This window comes from Phyllobates terribilis, unplaced genomic scaffold (genome assembly GCF_046119375.1).
Source record: "Phyllobates terribilis strain yellow unplaced genomic scaffold, ASM4611937v1 Scaffold_3__8_contigs__length_932513732, whole genome shotgun sequence".
Taxonomy (NCBI): domain Eukaryota; kingdom Metazoa; phylum Chordata; class Amphibia; order Anura; family Dendrobatidae; genus Phyllobates; species Phyllobates terribilis.
In genome coordinates, this window is record NW_027362763.1 from 752,491,644 (window position 1) to 752,517,476 (window position 25,833).

At 48.1% G+C, this 25,833-nt stretch overlaps 1 protein-coding gene across 2 annotated transcripts in view; it reads left to right on the plus strand.

Annotated features, from left to right (window-relative positions):
- PLEK (pleckstrin) overlaps positions 1–18,340 on the plus strand; it is a 49,039-nt gene extending 30,699 nt beyond the window's left edge. Inside the window, exons 6-9 of one of the 2 annotated variants that reach the window (XM_073673326.1) lie at positions 1,725–1,829; positions 16,410–16,502; positions 17,435–17,498; positions 17,991–18,340. In XM_073673326.1, coding sequence (XP_073529427.1) covers positions 1,725–1,829; positions 16,410–16,502; positions 17,435–17,498; positions 17,991–18,130 — 402 coding nt within the window. In that variant the 3' untranslated portion in view covers positions 18,131–18,340. The remainder of the gene's footprint in view (positions 1–1,724; positions 1,830–16,409; positions 16,503–17,434; positions 17,499–17,990) is intronic. The other variant, XM_073673327.1, reaches the window with a different exon arrangement.
- The last annotated feature ends 7,493 nt before the right edge of the window (positions 18,341–25,833 follow it).

The window sequence follows — 25,833 nt, forward strand, 5'->3', positions numbered from 1 at the left end:
CCAGGTGTATGCAATCATGAGAAAAGCTACTTAAAGTGGCCACTTGCAAGTTGTTCTCCTGTTTGAATCTCCTCTGAAGAGTGCTATCATAGGCTCCTCAAAACAACTGTCAAATAATCTGAAAACAAAGATTATTCAACATAGTTGTACAGGGGAAGGATACAAAAAGCTGTTTCAGAGATTTAACCTGTCAGTTTCCACTGTGAGGAACATAGTAAGGAAATGGAAGAACACAGGGACAGTTCTTGTTAAGGCCAGAAGTGGCAGGCCAAGAAAAACATCAGAAAGGCAGAGAAGAAGAATGGTGAGATCAGTCAAGGACAGTCCTCAGACCACCTCCAGAGAGCTGCAGCATCAACTTGCTGCAGATGGTGTCACTGTGCATCGGTCAACTATACAACGCAGTTTGCACAAGGAGAAGCTGTATGGAAGAGTGATGCGAAAGAAGCAGTTTCTGCAAGCACGCCACAAACAGAGTCGGCTGAGGTATACAAAAGCACATTTGGAGAAGCCAATTTCTTTTTGGAAGAAGGTCCTGTGGACTGATGAAACCAAAATTGAGTTGTTTGATCATACAAAAAGGCGTTATGCATGGCGTCAAAAAAACACAGCATTCCAAGAAAAACACTTGCTACCCACAGTAAAATTTGGTGGAGGTTCCATCATTCTTTGGGGCTGTGTGGCCAATGCCGGCACCGGGAATCTTGTTAAAGTTGAGGGACGCATGGATTCCACTCAGTATCAGCAGATTCTTGACAATAATGTTCAAGAATCAGTGATAAAGTTGAAGTTACGCAGGGGATGGATCTTTCAGCAAGACAATGATCCAAAACACCGCTCCAAATCTACTCAGGCATTCATGCAGAGGAACAATTACAATGTTCTGGAATGGCCATCCCAGTCCCCAGACCTGAATATCATTGAACATCTGTGGGATCATTTGAAGAGGGCTGTCCATGCTCGGCGACCATCAAACTTAACTGAACTGGAATTGTTTTGTAAAGAGGAATGGTCAAAAATACCTTCATCCAGGATCCAGGAAATCATTAAAAGCTACAGGAAGCGACTAGAGGCTGTTATTTTTTCAAAAGGAGGATCTACTAAATATTAATGTCACTTTTCTGGTGAGGTGCCCATACTTATGCACCTGTCAAATTTTGTTTGAATGCAGATTGCACATTTTCTGTTAGTACAATGAACCTCATTTCAAGGCAGAAACATTACTGTGTCCAACAGTTATTACATATATCAAACTGAAATAGCTGTTGCAAAAACACCAATTTTAAGAAAACATTAAGCTTAAGATTAATAGGGGTGCCCAAACTTTTTCATATAACTGTACCTGAACAAAGGAATCAATGGGGCTATGTGCATGCCCCTGGCTTCAGTTACAGTGACAGTGCACAAGTCACAGTGACAATGCACAAGTTACAGTTCTTATTGGGTACATATTATATTATACCATTGTGTAGTTGGCCAGTTGTGTAATTCATGCCTGCCATTAGTACTGGTTACTATTGATGTGCTGGTGACTTACTGAGATTGCACTAAAACATTACCGATAAAATTTAACATTAGCTTTATAGGGGTTAATATATTAGTAATGTGATGATGAGTTATGTGGGAGAATAATTATTAATTGTATTAATTCTATGAAGTTTTCCAAAATATAAAGTGAAACTCAATAGACTGTTCTCAGTACCTTCGTGGTTTCCTTTCTGCAGCCAGATAGTGGATTTTTCTCTGAAGGCAATTCTAGTGATGACGATTCAATCATCAAAGAGCAATTTCGAGGAATAATTGTGAAGCAAGGATGTTTATTAAAGCAGGTCAGTATATTTTTGCAGTATCTATTATTACTTTGGGTATATGAAGCACATAATAGCTTTGTTTGTCCATCCCATCTTATCAGCACCCGGCGACCATCTTGTTGTTAATAGATTGGGGCCGGCTCTCTGCTATTTTAGTAGGACATCGCTCCGGCGCACAAAGTTAATCTTAGAAAAGGTTTGGAGAATTTGGTGTCGAGGAACTTGACTGGTCCTGATGAAATATAAGTGGGTGCCAGGCGTCAGCTCCCAACATCAATGTCCTACCTCACCAGTATTATTAGGCTTTATGGACACAGATCCTTCCAGTAATGTTCCTAAGACCACGTTCACACGTTCAGTATTTGGTCTGTTTTTTACCTTAGTATTTGTAAGTCAAAATCAGGAGTGGAACAATCAGAGGAAAAGTATAATAGAAACACGTCACCACTTCTGTATTTATCACCCACTCCTGGTTTTGGCTTACAAATACTGATGTAAAATACTGACCAAATACTGAACATGTGAACGCGGCCTTAATGTAAAAATACTTAAAAAAAGAGTGTCCAACTCAAGTAAAGTCCATGGAATGAGATGTTCAATATTCACATATGGATATGATGGCGGAGTGTCTACATGTTTTTGGCCATGTGTGTAAAATAATCATACTTACAGGGAATTTGTCACCAGGCATTTGATATGTAAACTGAGAGCAGCATGATGTAGGGAAAGAGACACTGATTCCAGCGGTATGTCACTTACTGGGCTGTGTTTTGCTGTTTCAATACAATCGGTGTTTTATCAGCTGAAGATTATCACTACAGGACACGTGGCCTTGTGCATCATAGTCCAACCACTCCCAGCACTAATTAGCAGCTCTTGTCACTATACAGTGTACACATAAATCTGCCAATCAGTGGTGTGGACGGTGTTATACATAGGTGAGTATAGGTGTTTTTATTTTAACAGGGCCAAACATGAGGAATGAGCAGGGGTTGTCCTAGTAGTGCACTACCCCTTTATGTGTCCTGAATTCTGCTATGTACCTGTTGGTAATCGCAGCTTTGCAAGGAACCTGATGAATAGGGAGTCTCCTCTCTGAGCCAATCATCAAACCTCTCTGACTCTGTACTGAGGGATAGCTGATCTAAAGGTCCCCATACACATTAGATAAAAGTCAGCCAAACTCGCCAATTTCAGGTGTATGGGGGTTTCCTGACTTCTCTAACAGATGATCTTGGGGGAGAGAAGGATCCGGGCGTTGAAATTTCACAGCTGATCCTTTTGTTCGGTGAGGAAATAAGCCACCACCAATGGAGTCTGTCAGTAGTTCTCTCACAGAGAACACAGGTGTGCGGCTAAGCTGAGTGATCCTGTGTATTGGGGCGTCAGGAGAGATAGAGGTCAGCCAAACAATGTAATGTGTATGGGACTTTAATACATACTGTACATTATGCTTTGCTTACAGTGGGGAAAATATGTATTTGATAGGCTGTGTGCCCACGATGCGTTTTTTAATGCGTTTCTGCAGCGTTTTTGCAGCTGCGGAAATGTGACGCTCACAACCCTCCCTGGGAAATGGGGTACTCGGAGCCAGGTCAGATGTTGGGGAGGCAGTCGTGGCCTGGACCCGTTCCGTGCCCAGGGCCGTCACATGAAAGTAATGGGCTATCAGGGTTGAGTGGTTACAATCGACTACGCCACCTGCGGTGTCTGGTGATGCGCCACCAGCGCTGCTAGCAGTCCTCTGAGGCTGGATGTTATGGCAACTTGAGATGTCATGACTCCCCACAGGCGGAGCAGGGCCTCAGGGCAGGGGAGCAGGAGGATGGAAGGAGTAGTTATAGGAATACTCTGGTGCTGTGCGGTGCGGTGTAATAATAAGAGTCCGGAGGCCTTAGGGATAGTCTTCCAGGTCTTTACTCACGGTTTGGTAAGCAGCGGCAAGGCTTCTCCCTGCTCCACACGGCGCTCTGCGGCCACCAGAGACGAGGGCTCAGCGCACCCAGGATATTCAGGCACTTCGATCAGGACCCTCTGAGTGTTCCTAAACTGTCCCTTTTGACCTCTCCTGTCAGTGTACGAGGAAAGGCTGGGTCTCCCTCTGGACTATGCACAGATTTAGGGCACGGCGGCAATTGCTGTTCCGTCCGTCCCGCGACGGGATCCACTGTAGCCTACCGGGCTTCTCTGACAGAGACGTGAAGTGGCAAAGTCAGATATCGGGGGCCGGTACCCCTCTTGCAGCAGGAGTCCCTCTGGCCAGGCCAGAATGGAGAGTACAGGTGGCGTACGCCGCTCCGTCTGTGCTCCCTGGGATCCTTTTGCTTATGAAGCTGTTTCACTATAGCTCCCGACCTTCTTGAGCAAGGGAACTTGACCGGGGTAGAGACACTGTTAACTCATACCCGTTCCTCGTGTCAAGGTCAGAGCACGAGGACCGTGAATCTACAACACGCTGCAGGCTCCAACACATGGCCGCTGCCAGCTGTGAAGATCACACTCCATGAATAGGAACTAAGAATCAAGAACCTTGTGCTCAAGATGGCTGGCTATTATATATCAAATCATGTGTGTAAACTAAAACTGTGTTCTACCCTTCACCCACTACATGGGTCCCCTAACTTTTGGTTCCCCTCACTTGTGATCCTGCTGAGGCAGCACTATGTGCATACTTGCCTCCCATAGGTCAGGAGTGTGTAGTATTGAATGTAGATTCAGGGTCCTGACCAGTGCACCTTCCTTACCTGGATGAGGAGACACTACACCTGCTGACAGGCTGCAGTATCCCCCCTTGTGGCGACCGAACCCTCAGGGGTGCCACAGAAACGCTGCGGAAACGCATTAAAAACGCATGGTAGAAGGCCTGCCATGTTCCCCAATGATAATCCGCATGTGCTGTGCACATGCTGCGGAAATTTCCGCTGCGGATTATCATTGCGGAAAAAAACGCAGCACTACCAATTATTTTGCGGAAGCGCTGCGTTTTCGCCGCCATTGACTTGCATTAGAACGCGCCAATTCCGCAAGACTGCATCTGTACTTGCGCAATTGGCGCGTTCTAATGTGCGGATGGTACCAGAGTGTGGAGAAGAGAAGACTCTCCTCCACACCAAGGTACCATATAAACTGTAAAAACAAGAATAAAATAAAAAATAAAGATTATATTCACCTTCCGACGGCCCCCGGTCTCCTTCCCTGTGCTTGCGGGCAGGACTGAAGGACCTGCAGTGACGTCACAGTCATGTGACGGCAGATCTTTCAGTGCAGTGTCCCGCGATCAGCTGGCAGCCAGGAAGGAGCGCAGCAACACACGCCGGGCCATCAGAAGGTAAGTATAGGTTTATTTTTTTATTTTTAACCATTCTCTCGGGTCACACTATATAAATCCATGCTGTTTGCATGGATTTATATAGTGTGACCTAATTGACAAGCACTTTCCAAGTGATGCTAAAATCGCTTGGAAAGCGCTTATCAATCCGCATGCGGAAACGCTTGTGAATCCGCATGTATTTCGCATTAAAAACGCATGTACAATCTGCATGCGTTTTTTCTGCCAGGGAGATGCAGAAATGCTGCAGAAATTTTCTGCTTCATTTCTGCATCGTGGGCACATAGCCATACACTGCAGATTTTGCAAGTTTTCCCACCTACAAAGAATGGTGAGGTCTGTAATTTTTATCATAGATACACTTCAAGTGTGAGAGAATCTAAAAAAAATCCAGAAAATCACATTGTATGAATTTTCCATAATTAATTTGCATTTTATTGCATGAAATAAGTATTTCATCCAATAGAAAAACATAACTTAATCTTTGGTACAGAAACCTTTGTTTGCAATTACAGAGGTCAGATTTTTCCTGTAGTTCTTGACCAAGTTTGCACACAATGCAGCTGGGATTTTGGCCCACTCCTCCATACAGATCTTCTCCAGATCTTTCACGTTTCGGGGCTGTCGCTGGGTAACATTGAGTTTCAGCTCCCTCCAAAGATTTTCTATTGAGTTCAGGTCTGAAAACTGGCTATGCCACTCCAGGACCTTGAAATGCTTCTTACATAGCTACTCCTTAGTTGCCCTGGCTGTGTGTTTCGGGTCATTGTCATGCTGGAAGACCCAGCCACGACCCATCTTCAATGCTCTTACTGAGGGAAGGAGGTTGTTGTCCAAAATCTTGCGATACATGACCCATTCATCCTCCCTTCAATACGATGCAGTCATCCAGTCCATGTTGCAGAAAAGCACCCCCAAAGTATGATGTTTCCCCCACCATGCTTCACGGTTGGGATGGTGTTCTTGGGGTTGTATTCATCCTTCTTCTTGGAGTTGATACCAAAAGTTCTATCTTGGTCTCATCTGACCACATGACCTTCTTTCATGCCTCCTCTAGATCATCCAGATGGTCATTGGCGAGCTTCAAAACGGGTCTGGACATGTGCTGGTGTGAGCAAGGACCTTGCACGCATTGCAGGATTTTAATCCTGTGCAGTTCTGGGCTGATTCCTGACCTTTCTTAAAATCTTCTTTACCCCATGACGAGAGAACTTGCATGGAGCCTCAGACTGAGGAAGATTGACAGTCATCTTGTGTTTCTTCCATTTTCTAATAATTGTGCCAATAGTTGTTGCCTTCTCACCAAGCTGCTTGCCTATTGTCCTGTAGCCCATCTCAGCCTTGGGCAGGTCTACAATTTTGTCCCCGGTGTCCTTAGACAGCTCTTTGGTCTTGGCCATAGTGGAGAGGTTGGAGTCTGATTGATTGAGTGTGTGGACAGGTATCTTTTATACAGGTAACGAATTCAAACAGGTGCAACGAATACGGATTCTGATTCTCACAGACCTGTGAAGGGCTTCTTAAAGAAAGACCAACAGGTTTGTGAGAACCAGAATTCTTGCTGGTTGGTAGGTGATCAAATACTTATTTCATGCAACAAAATGCAATTTAATTATTTGAAAATGATACAATGTGATTTTCTGGATTTCATTTTTAGATTCTGTCTCTCACAGTTGAAGTGTACCTACAATAAAAGTTACAGAACTCTCCATTCTTTGTAGGTGGGAAAACTTGCAAAATCAACAGTGTTTCAAATACTTATTTCCCCACTGTATATAGCGCCATCATATTCTGCAGCGCACAACAAACATTATCGGCATTGTCCCCACTGGGGCTCACAAAATGAATTCCCTATCAGTATGTCTTTGGAGTTTAGGAGGGAAACCAGAGGAAACCCAGTAAACTCCTTGCAGATATTGTCCCTGGTGGGATTTGAACTCAGGACCCCAAAGCAACAGTGCTAACCACTGAGCCACTGTGCTACCCCTACATATAGGTAACCTAGAAATAACATTAGATTGCCTAAGAAGAAGCATAACTGGTGGAGTTTTGTAAAAATGTAGTGAATAGATGAGTGACTTTAATTACATTTTACAGAAAGGATTGCATTACTTTCAGAAGTTCACTAATAACCAGAATGTGGTTTAGCTAATGCCCAGAGTGACACATGGTTTCACAGATACTGATAAACATAGGAGCGTTTCCTGAGTGGAGGTGAGGGACAATCTGCAGTCACATAGTCACTTCCTCTGTGTGACATTATGAAATGCTATTAACTCTGTATCTGCCGCTGTTTAATATGGAAATCTAATCTTAAAGGAAATGCAAATTCTACCTCCCAACAGAGATGACACAGATAACATAGGGCCTTGTGCAAAAACAGTATAATTAAGTATAAAGCTATTGAGCTCAATGTAGAAAAACACAATTCAGCTACATTCGCACAATGAGTTTTTGGTGAATTTTTTATGCTGCATATTTTTAAAAAAATGCAAGTAACCTATTTACTTATTGGGTGCAGAAAAAGTGCAGAAAATCTGCATCATAAAAAACTCACCAAAAGCTCATTGTGGGAACGTAGCCTTAAGCGCTTGTTCACACATTGCGTTTTGCCTCAATTTAACATGTTTTTTTCCTTACTGATTTGAACCTTCAACTTGTTTTTTTCAAATCTGCAGCATTCAATTCTTTTAGCGTTTTTCATCCATTGATTAGGGGGAAAAAATGTGTAAAAGTAAAAACGCATTGTCAGTCACCATGAAGGCAGGGGCGTAGGATGGTATTTGAGGGGGCTGAACGGTAAACAGAACCCTTGGCCATGCCAAAGTTGCACTGAAGCCCCCTCATTTATATATGTAATAAAACTGCCTTTCTATACTATAAATTTACTAATATTTACAGAGCCAGTATGATTTTTATGGGGGCTAAGTCTACTATATGAAAGTCTAAAAAGTTTCAGTTTTGGGGGTGTCAGACACCCTTTAATTACATAGTTCAGGGAAAAAATTCTTTCTCAGCTGAGAAACTATCAACAGGTTTGTTGATTAGTTACCGTATTTTCCGGCGTCTAAGACGACTTTTTAACCCCTGAAAATCTTCTCAAAAGTCAGGAGTCGACTTATACGCCGGGTGTCATCTTATAGGGCGAATACCCTTATAGTCTGAATGTTGGGGGAGGAGGGGGTATATATATATATGATGTGTGGGATATGGGGGGAGCGGTAGCCGCGGAGGAGCGGGGCACAGGAGGCAGCAGCCGCCTGCTGCAGCCTACACTGTCCCCGCTTCTAAAGGAAATGAATATTTACTGCTCCAGGGCTAATAGCGGCACACAGAGTAGCCGCAGCGTGGCTCCTGCTGCTGCCAGGATCACCTGTGCCCGCTGTTAAAGGGCATGAATATTCAAACTCTCTCCATGCCCATGTAGATCTGCGTAGTGCAGTGGTCTGTGTAGTGTCAGTGTTTCTCTCAGCTACCCTGTTAGTTCTACTAGCGATGGTATTGAAAAACTGCCTTAACCTCGCTACTGTGCTGGCAAGTTCACCATTGGCTGGGCCTTCTTGCTCTGCTTCTGCCGGGGATCCTTCTTCCGGGGATTCTTCCCGAGCAGGCTCTTCTGCGGCACTAGGCTCTTCTGCAGCACTTACAGGTTCAACTTGCTGTGGAGGGTCTTCTGGCTGTTGGAAGAATTGGAGTACTGGAATTATGACTGCTCCTCCGATTTGAGGCCAATCTGCCGGGAAGTCTCCTAAATCAGTATGTATTACTGCTTCATCAGGTTCCTCCGGGAAAATGAGAGGCACTTCTTCTTGGGGTTTTAGCAGATCTGGACCCTTCAGGTTATCCTTAGATACTGTTGCAGTTGTTCTTCCTCCATCTTTGCTGATCAGACACGTCTTCCTGTTGTCAATCCTTGAATTCAACACAGTGTAGGGTTCTCTCTCCCACTGGTCATCAAGCTTGTGGTTCCTCCGCTTCCTTTTCAATACCACTTCTCCTGGTGTGAAGGGTTCTGCTGGTGCACTTCTGTTGTATTGTGCTTCTTGTTTATCCCTCACCCGAGTGAGACTGTCTTCGACACAGGCTTGTACTCTTCTGTACTGCTCCTGTCTGGTCATGTCCCAGTCCTCAGTGGTCACATCAGCTTCAGGTTCTACAACACCAAGCTCCAGGTCCATGGGCAACTTCCCAGGTCTTGCCCGCATTAGATATGCTGGAGTGCAATTGGTGGAACTTACTGGTATGTGATTATACAGATCCACTAGGTCAGGTAGTAGGTCTGGCCACTGGTTTCTCTCCTCTAATGGTATGGTCTTCAGTAGATCGATGATGATGTTATTCATCTTTTCACAGAGACCGTTAGTTTGGGGGCGGTACGGTGTAGTCCTTATCTTTTTACACCGGGGCAGATAGCAGAACTCCTTGAACAATTCAGCCTCAAAGGCCGGGCCTTGGTCAGTCAGTACCTGCTCAGGGTATCCTTGGCGTCTGCAGAAGTACGCTTGGAACGTCTTCGCTGCTGTCTCTGCTGTCAGGTCTTTGACAGGGGCGACCACCAGGAACCTGGAGTAGTGATCCACCATGGTCAGAGCATAGGAGTATCCTGACCGGCTGGGTGACAACTTGACATGGTCCAGGGCCACGATCTCCAGGGGTCGAGTCGTCTTGATGGGTTGCAGGGGTGCCCTCTGGCTGCTGTAGTCTTTTCTTCTGAGGCTACAGGGTCCACTGTCTCTGCACCACCTCTCAATGGAGCTGCGCATTCCCACCCAGTAGAATCGACACTTCAACAGGGTCTCTAGCTTTTTCCAGCCAAAGTGCCCCGCCTGATCGCGGTAGGCCTCCAACACCATCTGGATGTCCGTCTTAGGGACCACTATCTGCCACACCATCTCATGGGTTTTCGGATTGACGTACCTCCGGCACAGCTTCTCACGGTAGATAAACAGCCGACTTCTCTCATTCCACAGCTGCTTTGCTTGGAGAGACGCATCCTTCTCCAGGGAGGAACCTTCTTGGGTTATCAGCTCCTTGATACGGCTGCCAACCGGGTCACTGTCCTGGGTCTCCTTCTATCTGTGGTGAGGCAAAGGGTTTAACGTCTTACCACGCTGCCTCCTGGAGGCTCGTTGCTCGTGGATCATCCCATTCCGATGAAAGGCAGGTAGCTCAATCTCCTCCAGGTCATCCACTTCTTCTTCTGTGTCTGACTGGTGAGGCATCCTGGACAGGGCATCAGCGTTGGCGTTCTTGCGGCCCGCCCGGTACTTAATTGTGAACTGGTAGTTTGACAGCCGAGCCATCCATCGTTGTTCCATGGCTCCCAGCTTGGCTGTTTCAAGATGAGTTAAGGGGTTATTGTCAGTGTAGGCAGTGAACTTGCTGGAGGCTAGGTAGTGCTTGAACCTTTCTGTGATGGCCCAGACCAAGGCCAGGAACTCTAACTTAAAGCTGCTATAGTTCTCTGGGTTCCTCTCAGTCGGATGGAGCTTCCTGCTTGCATACGCGATGACTTTCTCATGGCCATTCTGCTTCTGACTTAGGACAGCTCCCAATCTTTCATTGCTGGCATCAGTATACAGCAGGAATGGTTGGCTGTAGTCAGGGTAGGCTAGGATCTCATCACCTGTCAGGATCTCCTTCATTTCTTGAAATGATTCAGCCTATTCGTTACCCCAGTGGAATGGGGGATTTCTGCCTTTGGGGGACTGTCCTACCAGGAGGTCTTGCAGAGGCGCTGCTTTCTTCGTGTAATCTTTTACAAACCTCCGGTAGTATCCTACTAGTCCCAGGAATTGACGCACCTCCTTGAGGTTCTTCGGCTCCGGCCATTTCTGGATGGCAGTGACCTTCTCCGGGTCTGGTGCTACTCCCTCTGGACTAACAATGTGCCCCAGGTACTATACCTTTTTCTTGAGCAGGTGGCACTTTGAGCGCTTCAACTTCATCCCATACTGGGACAGTGACTCAAATACCTCCGCCAGGTGCTTCAAGTGGTCCTCATACGTTTTGGAGTACACAATCACGTCATCCAGGTATAGTAACACAGTCTCGAAGTTGCAGTGTCCCAGACAGCACTCCATCAATCTCTGGAACGTTCCGGGGGCATTGCAGAGTCCAAACGGCATACTGTTGAACTCGCAGAGTCCCATTGGGGTGGTGAAGGCCATCTTCTCCCGATCCTCCTCAGCCACAGCTACTTGCCAGTACCCACTAGTGAGGTCAAGGGTGGAAAAGTAATTTGCAGACTTCAAGGCAGCCAGGGATTCCTCAATACGGGGTAAAGGGTATGCATCTTTATGTGTAATGCGATTTACTTGTCTGTAATCTACACACATTCTCATGCTTCCATCCTTTTTCCTGACTAGAACTAGGGGAGCTGCCCAGGGACTACAACTATCCCTTACTACCCCTGCCTTCTTCATGTCATGCAACATCTCCTTGGCTTTCTGGTAGTGTGCTGGAGGTATAGGCCTGTACCGTTCCTTGATGGGGGATGGTTGCCTGTGGGGATGTGATGTTGTACCCCCTTAATCCTCCCAAAGTCAAGTGGGTGTTTGCTGAATACCTGCGCGTATTCCTGAACCACCCGGTGTACCCCCTGTTTCTGGTGGGCTGGAGTGGTGTCTGTTCCAACATGGATCTGCTGACACCAATCTTCCACCTGGGTTGCAGGGTCATTATCCTTAACTTGGTCTTGGGAGGTTAAGGACTCCGCCGTGTAAATAGAGTTATTATTTACAGTGTAAAGTTTGACAACAGTGGCATAACGTGGTAATCTGACCTCGTCTTCCCCATAGTTGAGAAGACGGACGGGCTCCCTCCCATTGCGTACATCTACTACCCCCCTGGCAGTTAAGAGTGTAGGTCTGTGCTCTGAGCTAAGGGGTTCTACTACCGCCTGGTAGCTCTGTCCTTTAAGACCTATTGCTGCTCTACACCAGATAACCATTTCACTCATTGGGGGAATCACAATGGGTATCGGGTCTGTTACCCGCACGCTACCAATCTCACCACCGGTCAGCTTCACTTGCTGCTGGTACATCAGGGCTCGGATCTCCTTCTGGATCACTCTCTTCTGCCCTGGTCTGGCAACGTCAGCGAGCTATTGGAGTAAAAACACAACCTCCTCCAAACAGTTACCAACAATGTTAGTGGCTAGTACCACATTCAGTCCATTTTCCTCATTGACAGTCTTCACTACAATGAGTCCCTGGTCCTTTAACTCCACTCTCCCCACTTTTACTGCTACATTCTTAACCCCAAGTAGGTCAAGAGGGAGGCTGTTAGAGGCATATACTCAAAAGTCTGGGTTTGGGGTTGGAGACTGTCCATGGACCAGTATTTGCTATAGAGGATATCAGGTATGATTGTTACCTGGGATCCGGTGTCCAGCAGGGCAGGTATCGCAATGCCGTCCAGTATGATGGATAGAAAAGGTCTTCCTCCCACGAACCTGCGGTGCCAGTCTGAGGGGCCTGCTGAGTCTATTCCTGGGTGTTGGCCCTTGGACCCAGGGTTTGCTTGTTTAAAGGACACTGGTGCACTGTGTGACCTGCCTTCTGGCAGCGGTGGCAGACAAACTCTTGGTGAGGATGGCGCTGGTTGTTGGCCCTTCCTGGGGGCGGCGTTGTCCTCCTCCGGGGTGGTGATGTCTTCCTCCGGGGTGGCGACGTCCTCCTTCTCCTCTGGTTCATCCAGGGGACATCCTCAGGGCAGTCAGCTAGCAGGATCTTTCCCTCCGTCTCTGGCTCTGTCCGTAGCTGCAGGGCACTCATCACAGTGGCCAAGTTTTTGGTCAGCTGGCGCACTTCTGAGCCCAGACAGTCCAGCTCAGTAGGGGGTGCTGCCTGCACTTTGGCTTCAGCAGCCAGAGGGGAAAAAGTGGGTGCTGCTGGCGTTGGAGTGGCCCCACCCTGGTAACGTTGGATTGCAGTATCTGCCATCTCCAGGGGTTGCAGTCCCTTTATAGCCATATCCTTAAGGGTGTCAAAGGTAGCATCTGGATGATCCAAGGACCACCAACGCACAGTCCTGCTCTCCGCTTGGGACCTCAGCCCCGGACAAATTGTTCTTTTAGCATTTTAATCTCATTAGTTATGCTAATTGGACTAACCTGCTTTAGAGCTCGCAGGGCCCCTTGTAAGCGGCAGGCATAGTCCCGAACGCTGTCCTCCGGTTTCTGAGAGCATTGGTAGAACCTCATCCGGAGGTCTGCTTCCGTGCGGTCCTCAAAGGCAGTCTGTAACTTTTTGAAAATTGCGGACACTGACTCCTGGTCTGCGGCCGACCAAGTCTCTACTTCTCTCTCCGCAGCACCAGTCAATTGTCCCACTACTACTGCAGCTCTTTGTTTGCCCGTCATAGAGTACATGTCCAGTATGCTGCATATTTTGCGCTGGAATCCAGACAGGGTGTCTGGCTTGCCGCTGTACTGGGGGAGCCACTTTGCTCCAGGCATGTACGGTAAAGTCAATGGTACGATAGGGGCTACAGGCCCTTGTGATGGAGCGGCTGCTCCGTCTTGCGCGGCGGAGGGTGCATCATCGGGGCTGTCAGCCTGGGCCGCGAGGTCGGGTTGTTGCTGCAACATCTTGGCGCCCCCCTAGTGAACCGTGGCCTACCTTCCTTCTGTAGGCCGCAGCTCCGCAGGTGACTGTCTTCTGGTAGGACCTTGCGTCGCTTACGTTCCACGTCAGAGCGTTCGCTGGGGCTTCCTGCCAGGACCTGACGCTGCGTCAGTGAGTGGGGCGTGTCCTCGACTTCGCGCGCTTCCAGCGGTTACGCCTCTCTTCTTCCCGCGCGGCGACTGGAAAGATGGCGACCAGTGGCGGGAAACTCCAGAAAATGGCGGGAAAAGTTTCACCACTGAGTTTTACAGTCTTTTAAGGCGCACAGTACCCGGTGGCAACGGGCACAACTCCTTCCGTTGCCGCGGACACGCAATCCTGTTCGTGACGCCAGTTAGAGAGATGTGGCGCCCAGGGGATGGGGACTACTCAGCGCCCGGGCCTTAATGCCTGGTCTTGGGGGAAGTCGCGGTGGTCGGCTCCCGGGCCCGTACCCTGGGGTCTCTCTTAAAAAGGGGATAATGAAATGTCAAAGTTCGTGACGTCACCTGTGGTGTCTGGTGAGGATCACCAGCGCTGCGGCAGTCCACTGAGGCCGGTGTTACGGCAGCTTTGATGGTGTAGCTCCCCACAGGTGGAGCTAGGCCTCAGGGCAGTGATGTTTGACGGGGTGCACGATATGGCGGTGACCCAGCCGGGTCCAAATAAGAACAGGGGATACACACACACATGGTTTACTTCTGTACCTTTTACTGGTGGAAATGCAGGTACCGTCCGGAGCACTGTAGGGTGAGGGGTGCACTGCAGGACTCTCCCCAGTGAGCAGGTGTAGGGCCTCCTGTCTCTTCGCCGCTTAGTGTTAGTCTCTGGCCTGCCTGGAGCTAGGCCTAACTTAGTCTCTGTTCTGCACCGGCTGATCCTGTGGTAGGGCCTTCTGTTGGAGTACACACTCCCTGGTATATGGGGCCTTGGTAACTTCCGACCCTGGTATAACAGTCAGCGTTTGGTATTCCTGGGACCTGTAGTTCGCCAGGGGCTCTGGTTGTCTTCTGCTGGGTATAAAGAATCCCTGCAGACTCGGACACAGTGTCTGGTATATGGTTTCTGGGGTGAGCTGGTAAAGCTCCTCTGCCCCCAATGCTACTCACTCCTCTAGCCTTCGGCCTACTAGGGCCCTCACTAGGCTATACACACTGGCAGTTAGGTGGCTGCCTCTTCTGCTGTTCTCTGAGCGTCAGCAACGCTCCTAGCTCACTTATCTCGAGTTGCTTGAGTCTGACTGCGCTCCACAGCAGACTGACCTGTTTCTCTGTGTCTCAATCTGCAGGAACTGGCTGTGGACTCCAGACTGTTCTGTCTCCACTCTCTTCCTGAGGAGAACTCACTCACAGACTCTCTCCTTCTGTGTCTGAGCAGAAACTGCTGAATCACTGTCTGGGCTGCCTAGCTCCACCATCCCTATTTATATCCCTATCAGGCTCCCTCTGGTGGTCTGAGGTGGAAGGTGGAGGTGTGTGTATGCTCTGAGGGCCTCTTGTGGAGAAAACCTGAAATGCACCCCTCCAGGATCTGTGGCTCCATGCACAGCAGGGCGTCACACTTACATTTTTTTTTCTATTTTCCTCCTCTAAAACCTAGGTGCGTCTTATGGTCCGGTGCGTCTTATAGTCCGAAAAATACGGTATTTATGGCAATTCATAAGCACTCCCTTGTCTACAAGACTATCAGAGCGCTAGCGCATCCCTCTGGCCCGCCCTTGTATCCTATTACCGGTACCTCCTTCTCTGCCTCTCTGATCTCGCTTCTGAGGACTGCAGTGACGAGGTGAGGGGGCGCCTTACCGGGAAAGTGTAAGTAGTGAAGCAAGCTGCAGACGTCCGGGACGCCTGGGGTATGGAAAAAAGAGAAAGAGCGGCGCTGTGCCCAGAAAAACATGCCTCTTTCACTCGTCTGGCCTGCCCTTGTATTACCTCCTTCTCTGCCTCTCAGATCTCGCTCCTGATGACTGCAGTGAAGCGGCACAGGCGCGCATGTGCGAGATCTGAGAGGCAGAGAAGGAGGTAATACAAGGGCGGGCCAGGCGAGTGAAAGAGGCGTGTTTTTCTGGGCACAGCGCCACTCTTTCTCTTTTTTCCATACCCCGGGCTTCCCGGATGCCTGCAGCTTGCTTCACTTACACCTTTCCGGTGAGGCGCCCCCTCACCTCGTCACTGCAGTCCTCAGGAGCGAGATCAGAGAGGCAGAGAAGGAGGTACCGGTAATAGGATACAAGGGCGGGACAGAGGGATGTGCTACCGCTCTGACAGTCTCGGAGACAGGGAGAGCTGGGCAGGCAGGGAGAGCTGACCAATCCAAGCAGGATTTGTATACAACAAACAGCCAATCGCCGGTAAGGTTCATCACTTTAAAATTACCATATTGAAATCAAATCTGATTTTTTTTTAAATTTTTACCATATGTGCGTTAGAAGAGGAGTAGTCTTATACGGCGAGTATATCCCAAACTCTATATTTTATCTGGAAAAGTTGGGGGTCGTCTTATACACCCAGTTGTCTTATACTCCGGAAAATATGGTATTTTTCTGCTGTGTAATACTTTGATCATGTATGTAGTTACTTAGTTCTATTATTACCAATAATTATCTGATTCCATTTTCCGTTCCACTGTTATTTTAACTGTATATTACTTATATGCTCACAGGGACACAGAAGGAAAAACTGGAAAGTAAGGAAATTTGTCCTTCGAGAAGACCCTGCCTACCTGCACTACTATGATCCAGCCTCAGTAAGAGAAGTGATTATATTTTTGTTGATATTTTTTAATTATGCAATCAGTGATTAGGACAACATTCAGAATCATGTCTTCCCATCCAAAAAAATCTCATTTGTGGGGCATGATAAGCCCTGATTAATCAAGGGACATCCACAAAACTTACCAGAAATGCATTGTGGGACATATGTACATAAGTCCCACTTTTCACAAGACACTTTGAGGTATATAAAATACATAGTAAGAGAAACATCCTTCAAAAAATGTTATTATGTGTTATGAAATATGCACTAATATTCTATGATCTCTGATGTTTATAATAGATATTGACATCAAAACTCTGGAATCTAGTTTTGGATTAACTAACGTCACAATTTCTGCCTTTAGATCCACTATAGTAACATCTACAGGAGATTTTACAAAATATTTGCATTAACCATAAAATAATTGTAGAGAATCTTTTTTAAAGAAAATCTGCCATGTGCAAAAACACTTTGCTTGCAGATATAGCATTAATCTGCAGGTAAATAGCATAAAAAATGCTGTCTTACTGAAAGTGCAGCTGCCGGGAGAAAAGAAGTTATATCCTCCCAGGAGCCACTGGCTTTCAGTCATTGGTGAGTGCATGGAGCGGTTGTAGTTATCACTCACTATACTGTGAGCGGCGGCTGTAATCACTCCCCGGCACTTTGATTGACAGTTCGCTCTGCAGCGCATCAGTGCACAACGGGCTAGGTCACATATATGGCGATGTTACTGTGATTGTGGCAATAGGGAATCTTGTACAGGATCACAACGCTCATAGGTAAGGGGCATAGGGCAAGTTGAAGCTGGATACCTCTAACTGATGTCTTCATGGTACATCTGTCTGGTCCTGTGCGGTGGTACCACTTCCAGGAACAACGTTACTGTTAGTAAAATAAATAGCAATAGTAACCAATGTCATTTTTTCACAGGGGGGTGACGATCCATTGGGATCTATACATTTGCGAGGCTGTGTTGTGACTGCTGTGGAAGAAGGTAAGTGTCTCATGAGATCTTATGAGGTCTTGCTCATGTTAGTAAATGCGGTCTAAGTCGTCTGGCTGTGATCTGTTAAGGCAGAGGTGTAAAGTGCTAGAACAAAGTAAGACTTTGAAGACCTGTGGAATATATTGCCACCATGATTTTCTTAAGCCCATGGCCCCACTATCAGTATTTGGTCAGTATTTTTTCTCAGAGTGTACCACTTTAGCATTTTTGACCCACTCCTGGTTTTGGCTCCCACTCCTGAGAAAAAATATTGACCAAATACTGACCAAGTACTGATAGTGGGGCCGTAGTCTAAGAGTTGAATGCAAAACTTGAGGCAAAAAAATTCAATATGACCACAAGCAATAAAAAATAGAAGCTACCTCTGCTAGTGACTCCATCAGTCTCGTCAGTGATACATGTCTACAGCCCATAATTATATGATGCGTAATATTATCTGCCAATTTGGGTGACACATCTTTTATTTTTGTCTTTTTCCAGTGAAGAGGCAAGATGTTGATGGAAATCTTTTTGAAATCATCACAGCATCTGAAGTGCATTACTTTGTGCAGGCCGCATCAGCGGAGGAGCGGAAAGAGTGGATTAAAGCCATTCAGACAGTCTCCAAAATTGGAAAATAAGTCCGGACAACCAAAGCTAGAGAACACGTTTTTTAGTAAACTATTGCTTGTAGATGAATAAATCTCACAAATGTGGGCAAGAAATAGTAAATTCAAATCTAAAATAATAAAAATAAAAAAAATATATATATATGTACAAAATGACTTTATACATGCTTTTGGTTCATTTTGATGCACTTTTGATAAACAGCATAATATATTCTGTGGAAATGTATTCATGTCATTATTTCTTATGCAGTTAGGAAATAATCCGTAGGGATAGCGCCACCACAGGGGAAATGAAGCATTACAGCAATACATATTGAAATTAATAGACTGTCTGTATAATACACAAAATTAGGCTACATTGCCACAATGTTTTTTTGATGAGTTTTTCATGCTGCGTAATGGGCGCAGAAATTGTGCAGAAAACCTGCAACATCAAAAACTCACCAAAAGCTTATAGTGGGAACATAGCCTTAAAGGGAGACTGTCATCAGGATATTAGACCCCTAACTAAAGGCATGTGTGAAAGCCCTTTAATGCTCATTACATCCATACTTTGCTTGTTGTATTTTATTTGGACATTGAAGAGAAATCCAGCTTTGAAGTTATATAACTGCAAGTGGCGGACATTAAATTTCCAGCTCTTCTGCCTCTCTCCCTCTTTCCCTACCCGCCGGCTTCCAGCCTCGGATGGACAGGTCACTCTTCTTGACCAGCCTCCCCTGCTTGAGACTTTGCAAAGCTGTCATCATTGCCTGGAGTCAGACGACCAAACCCAGACGACCAGCCCCCCTACCGCCACCCCTTCCTTAACAATACAATAATGTAACTCTTACAACTGGATGGGTGAGGATCGGTCACAGCTTTATTAACACTTTAACTCATTCCATTAGAAAGGCATTTTATTTCCAAAAATAATTCTTCTTGTTGCAGCATGCCCTGTGTCTCCACACCGGCAAGTTGGCCAACAAGAGTAACTTTCCAACATGTCCTTTCTATTTCCAAGCCGCTGTGACTTCAAAAAAGTCTATGATTGTCCTTCTTACAGTCTTCACATCAGGGAGGGAGGGTGGGACGTTCCACTCTGGGACCAGCAAAGAAAGGGAGGAATGTGGGATGTCCCGGTGTTTTTGTATCCAAGGGACGGCTTGTAGCGTCCCTTTCGCTTCATTGGATCGTTCCGGGGCCTTCAGGATCACTGGTCAGTAAGGGGCAGCGAAGGGGGGTCACCAATCGCCACGGCCCGGGGAGGGGCCACCACAGTCAGTGACTCCCTCCTTATTTAGTATGGAGTCTACCAGACTGTGGGGACCCCCAACCAAACCCAGACGACCAGCCCCCCTACCGCCACCCCTTCCTTAACAATACAATAATGTAACTCTTACAACTGGATGGGTGAGGATTGGTCACAGCTTTATTAACACTTTAACTCATTCCATTAGAAAGGCATTTTATTTCCAAAAATAATTCCGCTTGTTGCAGCATGCCCTGTGTCTCCACACCGGCAAGTTGGCCAACAAGAGTAACTTTCCAAGATGTCCTTTCTATTTCCAGGCCACTGAGGATCCTGCATACTCGTAGGCAGGACTCCAACCCCCACCCATCATCATCATTAACGCTTGTTCCACTCCGTCCTGGAGTCCTGACAGGAATATGTCCAGTCCAATATCCGTTAGATGAACACCATCAGGCCGTATGAGGCCTGTTTTATCTCATTCCAGCTCTCGGTGTCTTATCACTACACCACCTCTTTCATTTACAAATTTTGCCATCCGAATATTTATTAGCCTCCTTGTCCATTCGATGGCCGTGATATCTCGCGCACCTCTCCATACAGCTCTCGGCACAATCTCTGACCATACTATAGTTAGTTTACTAAAAAATGCTCTGAAGCGCTCAGTGTCTAGCTTCATTATTGCCATTAGTTCTGCACTGTTGTAATGACCGAGGCCGTTTCCCCCGGCGTGTATAACTAAGATGACCGGACCTGATGCTTCTCTGCCTATGTCGATTACCTCCATTAGTACCTGTGGCCATCGCAGACCTCTAATACCTCTCCAGTTGAAATATGTGTTATGAAACCCTGTATTCCTCCTGCCTGGGCGGACTTTCGCCCTTTTTTCTGCCCAATATATATACGAGTGGCCTATCACCCACACTGTTGGCTTAGCGTCACCTGTAAAAGAAACAAACCACGTTAGGATAACAAGTCCGGTCTTATGTATCTCGCAAAACACGCGGATCGCCATCTTCCTGTCCTCTGAACTTCCGTCACTGACAGTCCTGCTTTAGTTGCTTCCATGGCTGCGCCTATGCGGAATGAGTGTGTCCCGTAATCTTTGGGGTGGTACCCTGCTGATGTTAGGCATTTATAAAATATAGCTTGGAACTGGTATCTTGATAATGGAGTTCCGTCAATGTGTGATAGGAAGAAGTTACTTTGTGGCCTGATGGCTGTATATGTTTTTACTATTGTTACCGGACACAGTATACTGTTAGTGGGTTGTAAAAGCACCCAAGTGCCCCTGCCCGCTGGGTCCGTTTTGGATTTGCGTATGCGTAGGCGTATTGCATTATTGGCTATGACTATGTCCTGGTGTAATAAACCTCCACTGGTGGTGATTTTGGATCGAGGGACTAATTCGCTTATGCGTAGCTCCCCGAAGAAGGCGATTGCAAATGCAGTAGACAGTAGTGTTGCTTCAAATTGTGAGTGGCATGTTAATGGTGTTAGGGATATGATTTTTGGGAGCAGATTTAGTGACACGGGACGTCTACACTCCTGACTTGGCTGACCTCTTTTCCACCCTTTTAAGGCTTGCCTGATGATGAATGTTTTTGTCACATCTCCCCAATTCAGTAGTTGGAAGTGAAATGCCACTCCAGTCAGCCACCGCTGCGCTGACGCCCCTGATATGCCCCTCATCATTAGTTGGTGGAGAAATTCTATGGTTAAATCTAGTCTGGCTTGTTCACATAGGTCAACCTGTCTGCCTGATACTAATCGTGTCCAGTCTTCCCATGCCTTACCGTATGCCTTCCACGTTGACGGGGTGACTGATGCTCTGATTAATGGCATCAGCTGTTCGCCACTATATCCCATAGGGAGGGTGGGCAACTGGTGCCCGACGGGTGGGCGTTGGGGAGGAGCTCTCTGAAAACCTGCCAATTGAATTGTGATAAAGTGTTAGCAGCAGCATTAGACTCTTCAATATTATAGCTCGCTCGAACCCATATATTGTGTTTTAGGCACAGGAATGCTAGCCGGCGCAGTAGGCCTAGCACTGGGAGAGACGATGATGCCATCTTATTAATGCAGTGCGCTAGGCTGGTGTTATTTGTTATGAAGCGTATATTTTTGTTAGCTAGGTACATGCCCCATATTTCTATTGCTACCACTATTGGGAAGGGTTCCAGGAGTGTCTGTTTTTTTGTTAACCCTTGTTCAGACCAAGGTTATCTAGTATCGCTGCATATCCGCCCGCTTCTGCTGCCCCGGTGAAAAAATTTAGTTCAATGTTGGACTGTTCTGCTGACATAAATAACGTGTGACCATTGAATGATTGTAAGAAGTTTTTCCACACCTCTAAGTCTGCCCGAAGCTGCCTGGTGATTCTGATTCTATGACTCGGTTTTAATGCACGTTTTGTTGCAAGGGATAAACGACGAGATAAAACCCTTCTGACTGGCATCACCCGGCTCGCAAACACGAGGAGGCCTAGTAACACTTGCATCTGCTGTAGTGTTACTTTCCGTACCGCGCAAAATCCCTCGATCTGGTGTAATGTTTTTTGTATTTTTTCCGTTGGGAGGCGGAACAACCCTGCTGTGGTGTCGATTTCGATGCCTAAAAATGATAGCTTTGTTGTGGGGCCTATGGTTTTTGTAGGGCATAATGGGACTCCGGACCGTCGAGCAATGTTTGTGAATTCGTTAAGTAATGATTGGCATTGATTTGAGTCTTTTGGTCCGACGAATAAGAAGTCATCTAGGTAATGTGTGACGGACCTATTGCCGGTTTCGTACCTCAACACCCATTCTAGGAAGGAACTGAATAGTTCAAAGTAATAACAAGAAATTGAACAACCCATTGGGAGGCAAGTGTCGTAGAAGTATTCATTGTCCACTTGGCATCCCAGCAGGTGGCAGCAATCTGGGTGCACCGATAGTAGGCGAAAAGCGGATTCTATGTCGGATTTAGCGAGCAGCGCTCCGGGCCCAGCATCGCGTACTAATGTGGCACCCCAGGGGTCTGGTTACCACAGTAATAGAAATATTATGTCTGAGAGCCAGTGGGAGGTTTCTCTGGTCAGGAGCCCTAAGCATGCAACACGGCCCACCCAGACCTGGGAGGGGAGGAATCTGCCCTTATAAACTGGGTCTGGGGCGGGATTAGTGCAGTCAGAGCCTGGAGTGAAGTCCCAGACAGAGACGCAGTCAGGTCTGGAGGACAGCAGACAGAGGGAAAGATACAACAGGAGCTCTGTAGGAGCAGGAGTGAGTGCCAGAGGCTGGAAGCTAGAAAGCTCGCCTTGGCTGAAGACACTAAACCTGGACACGGAGTCCGAGGCTGTGGGGACATCCAGGTCCAGCAGCAGAATCCAACCGGCAGGGGATTCCATGTCCTCTGGCCATAGAAGCCCGGAGGCACGGTCACAAGCAAGGGACCTGCACCGCCATCGTGAAGCGGAGGCTAACGGAAGGCCCCAAGTCACCGGCCATACGGGTGAGCACCACACGGTATACTCAGGGACGTGGGCTACTTCTTCCCGCATAGAGCAAGGTAGCCAGGAAAGAGTGCAGATAGACGGGGAGGCCTACAACTCCACCTGGCCAGGGGGAGATCCTGCTTGCTCACAGACTGACCAGGTCCCTACTGCTAACCAGTACTCCCGGGAGGGTCTGCGTTATACCATCAGTAAAGACCCTGAACTGCACCACACGTCTCTGTGTTTCATCGCCGCACCAGCACCATCAGTATTGGGACGCTCACACCATCACTCCCATCATCCACACTAGCTGCCCTGAGGCAATACTTCTCCCGTGGGGAGTTATCCCATACTCGGCTGCGCAAACAACATCAGCCTCAGCGGTCTGCAGCGCAGCGGCGGTCCCCACTGACCGCAATCCACGGGTGGCGTAGTCGGACATTGTTATTATCTAAGACTGCCACTGGTTTGACTGCCTGGGCACGGACCGGGTCACCGCCACACTGAGACTACAACCCGCAGCGATCCGGCTCCGGGTATCCCCTGCACAACACAGGCCCAGGGGGCGCGTCAACTTTGGCGTAGTCGGCAGGATTTCATGCCCGCAGCACCGGGTACTGCGTTCCTGAAAAAAGACTTTTATACTTACCTGTGGTGAAGTTTCCCGCCGTCCGGAGTCGTTTCCCGCCATCGGACACCATCTTGGACCGTTTCCCGCCGTCTTCTGCCGTCTTCCCGCCATCCGCAGCTGCTTCCCGCCATCGGACGCCATCTTCAGGACGCCGCGCGGGAAGAAGAGGGGCGTGGACGCCGAAAGCGCGTGAGATCCGAAGCTCCGCCCCACGCTCCGACGCTGCGTAAGGTCCTGGAAGGGAGGAAGAGCGACGCTGACGTCATCGGAGCGCGACGCCAGGTCCTCAACCCCGACGATCGACTGCGGAGCCGCGGCCTATGGAAGAAGAGCATCGCAAGGTAGGCCACGGTCCACTAGGGGGGAAGGAGGATGTCGGACACCGAGGGGAGCTCCACCGCCACACCGGCCGCTAGCGCAACCGCTGCAGCGGTCATGCCATTCACCATGCCCTATATCCCGGGGGCAACCTGGCTACCCCAGTACTCAGGGGAGTCACATACCCTGAGTGACTTTAGGGAAAGACTGGATAGCCTCTTCCAGGTATACCCCCTCACGGAAGAGCAAAAAGTGAGCATCCTGGTGGCCCAGTTAATCGGGGCAGCCCAAAGGGAGGTAAAGTCTTGGTCACCTGGGAAGAAGAGGACTGTCAGAGAAATACTAGCCCGGCTGAATGACACATTTGACACCCGAACCTCAGCCGAAATAAAGCTCAGAATTTACGGGTGCAAACAACGGGCACATGAAAGTATAAGAGACTATGCTCTAAACCTACAAGAGGCCCTGAGAGCCATTAAACAGGCAGACCCTGACAGCGTGGGAAATGAAGACAAGCTGTTGACCGAAAAATTTATTGAGGGTCTACTGTGCAATGCCCACCGAACCCAGTTGCGAGCAATGGCCTTACAGGACCCTGACCTGGACTTTGCACAGTTCAAGGACAGAGCCATCCGGGTGCTCCGAGAACTGGCACCAGGTAGCGCTGTGACCCACAGGCGCCCTGCTATCACTTATAACCAGGACGCGGCGCCCTTGTCTGCAGGGCCTGTGGGAGCTGATGCGCAGGCTTTGAACAATGACCCGGCAACAGACCTGCACCATCAGGTCCAAGAGCTGACTAAGAGCGTTGCCGCGCTAACCAGAACTGTGCAGTCTTTACAGGTCTCTTCTCCAGGAAAGATCCAGCTGGCATCCGGACCGGAGGACGTCCCGTGGCACCGACTGAGGAGGACCCCACCGGCCAGAGGAAGACCCAGTGACAGATACAACGAGGACGGACGACCCATCTGCCGCCGCTGCAATCAACCCGGACATATGGCAAGGTACTGTCATTTAAACGGGCACAACCTGGGGTAGAGGGCCAACCCCCAGGCATAAGATCATCAGGCCCATCGAACTGGCGTGACAAATACGTAGGGGGACGTCCGGTCTTGCCTGTGGTACTGGATGGCATTCCTATGAGTGCCCTACTAGACACCGGGTCACAGGTGACTACCATCCCGTACGTGCTCTTCAAGCGGTACTGGAATGACTCGGACATAACCCGCTACCCAGATGACGACCTGAGCATTATAGCCAGCAATGGTCAGCCCGTGCCACAGATAGGATTTAAGGAAGTGACCATCAAGGTCGGTAAAGTTGAACTGCCGGCACAAGGACTGATCATTGTGGACATTGACCGTCGCAAGAGTCACCCAAAAATAACCCTAGGTACTAACGTAATTGAAAACTGTCTTGCAGAGGTGATTCTTATTTTGCAGCAGGTTGCCAAGAATGCCAGTTCCAGCCAGCAGCGTGTGCTCCAAAAAGAGATCCGGGCACTGATGAAACGGCAACAGGTGGAACTATCTGGTGGTGAGATAGGTAGCGTGAGAATGTGTGACCCGTTCCCTATTGCCATGCCCCCAAAAAGTGAGATGATGATTTGGTGCCGGGCAGCTATTGGTCTAAGAGGTAGAGACTACCAAGCAATGGTAGAACCTGTCTACTCAGACAGTAGGCCCACCATTTTAACAGCACGGGGGGTGGTCGATGTACGCCATGGGAGGGTGCCCGTTCGCATCATCAATATTGGGGAGAGAGAAGTACACCTGCCCCGGTATGCCACGCTAGCCAAATTGTTCACCATCAACCAGAACTCTGTACAGGCCGTGGAACCCTTGCCTCCATCTCAACCAGAGGAAGGTAACGGCTCTAAGAAACCAATGGAGGACTGGTGTCAGCAACTGCATTTGGGTACTGACTCCACTCCCTCACACCAAAAACAGGGAGTCTACCGGGTGGTTCAAGAGTACGAGAGAGTGTTTAGTAAACACCCGCTAGACTTCGGGCGAGTAAAGGGGGTAGAACATCACATCCCCACGGGAGACCACCCTCCT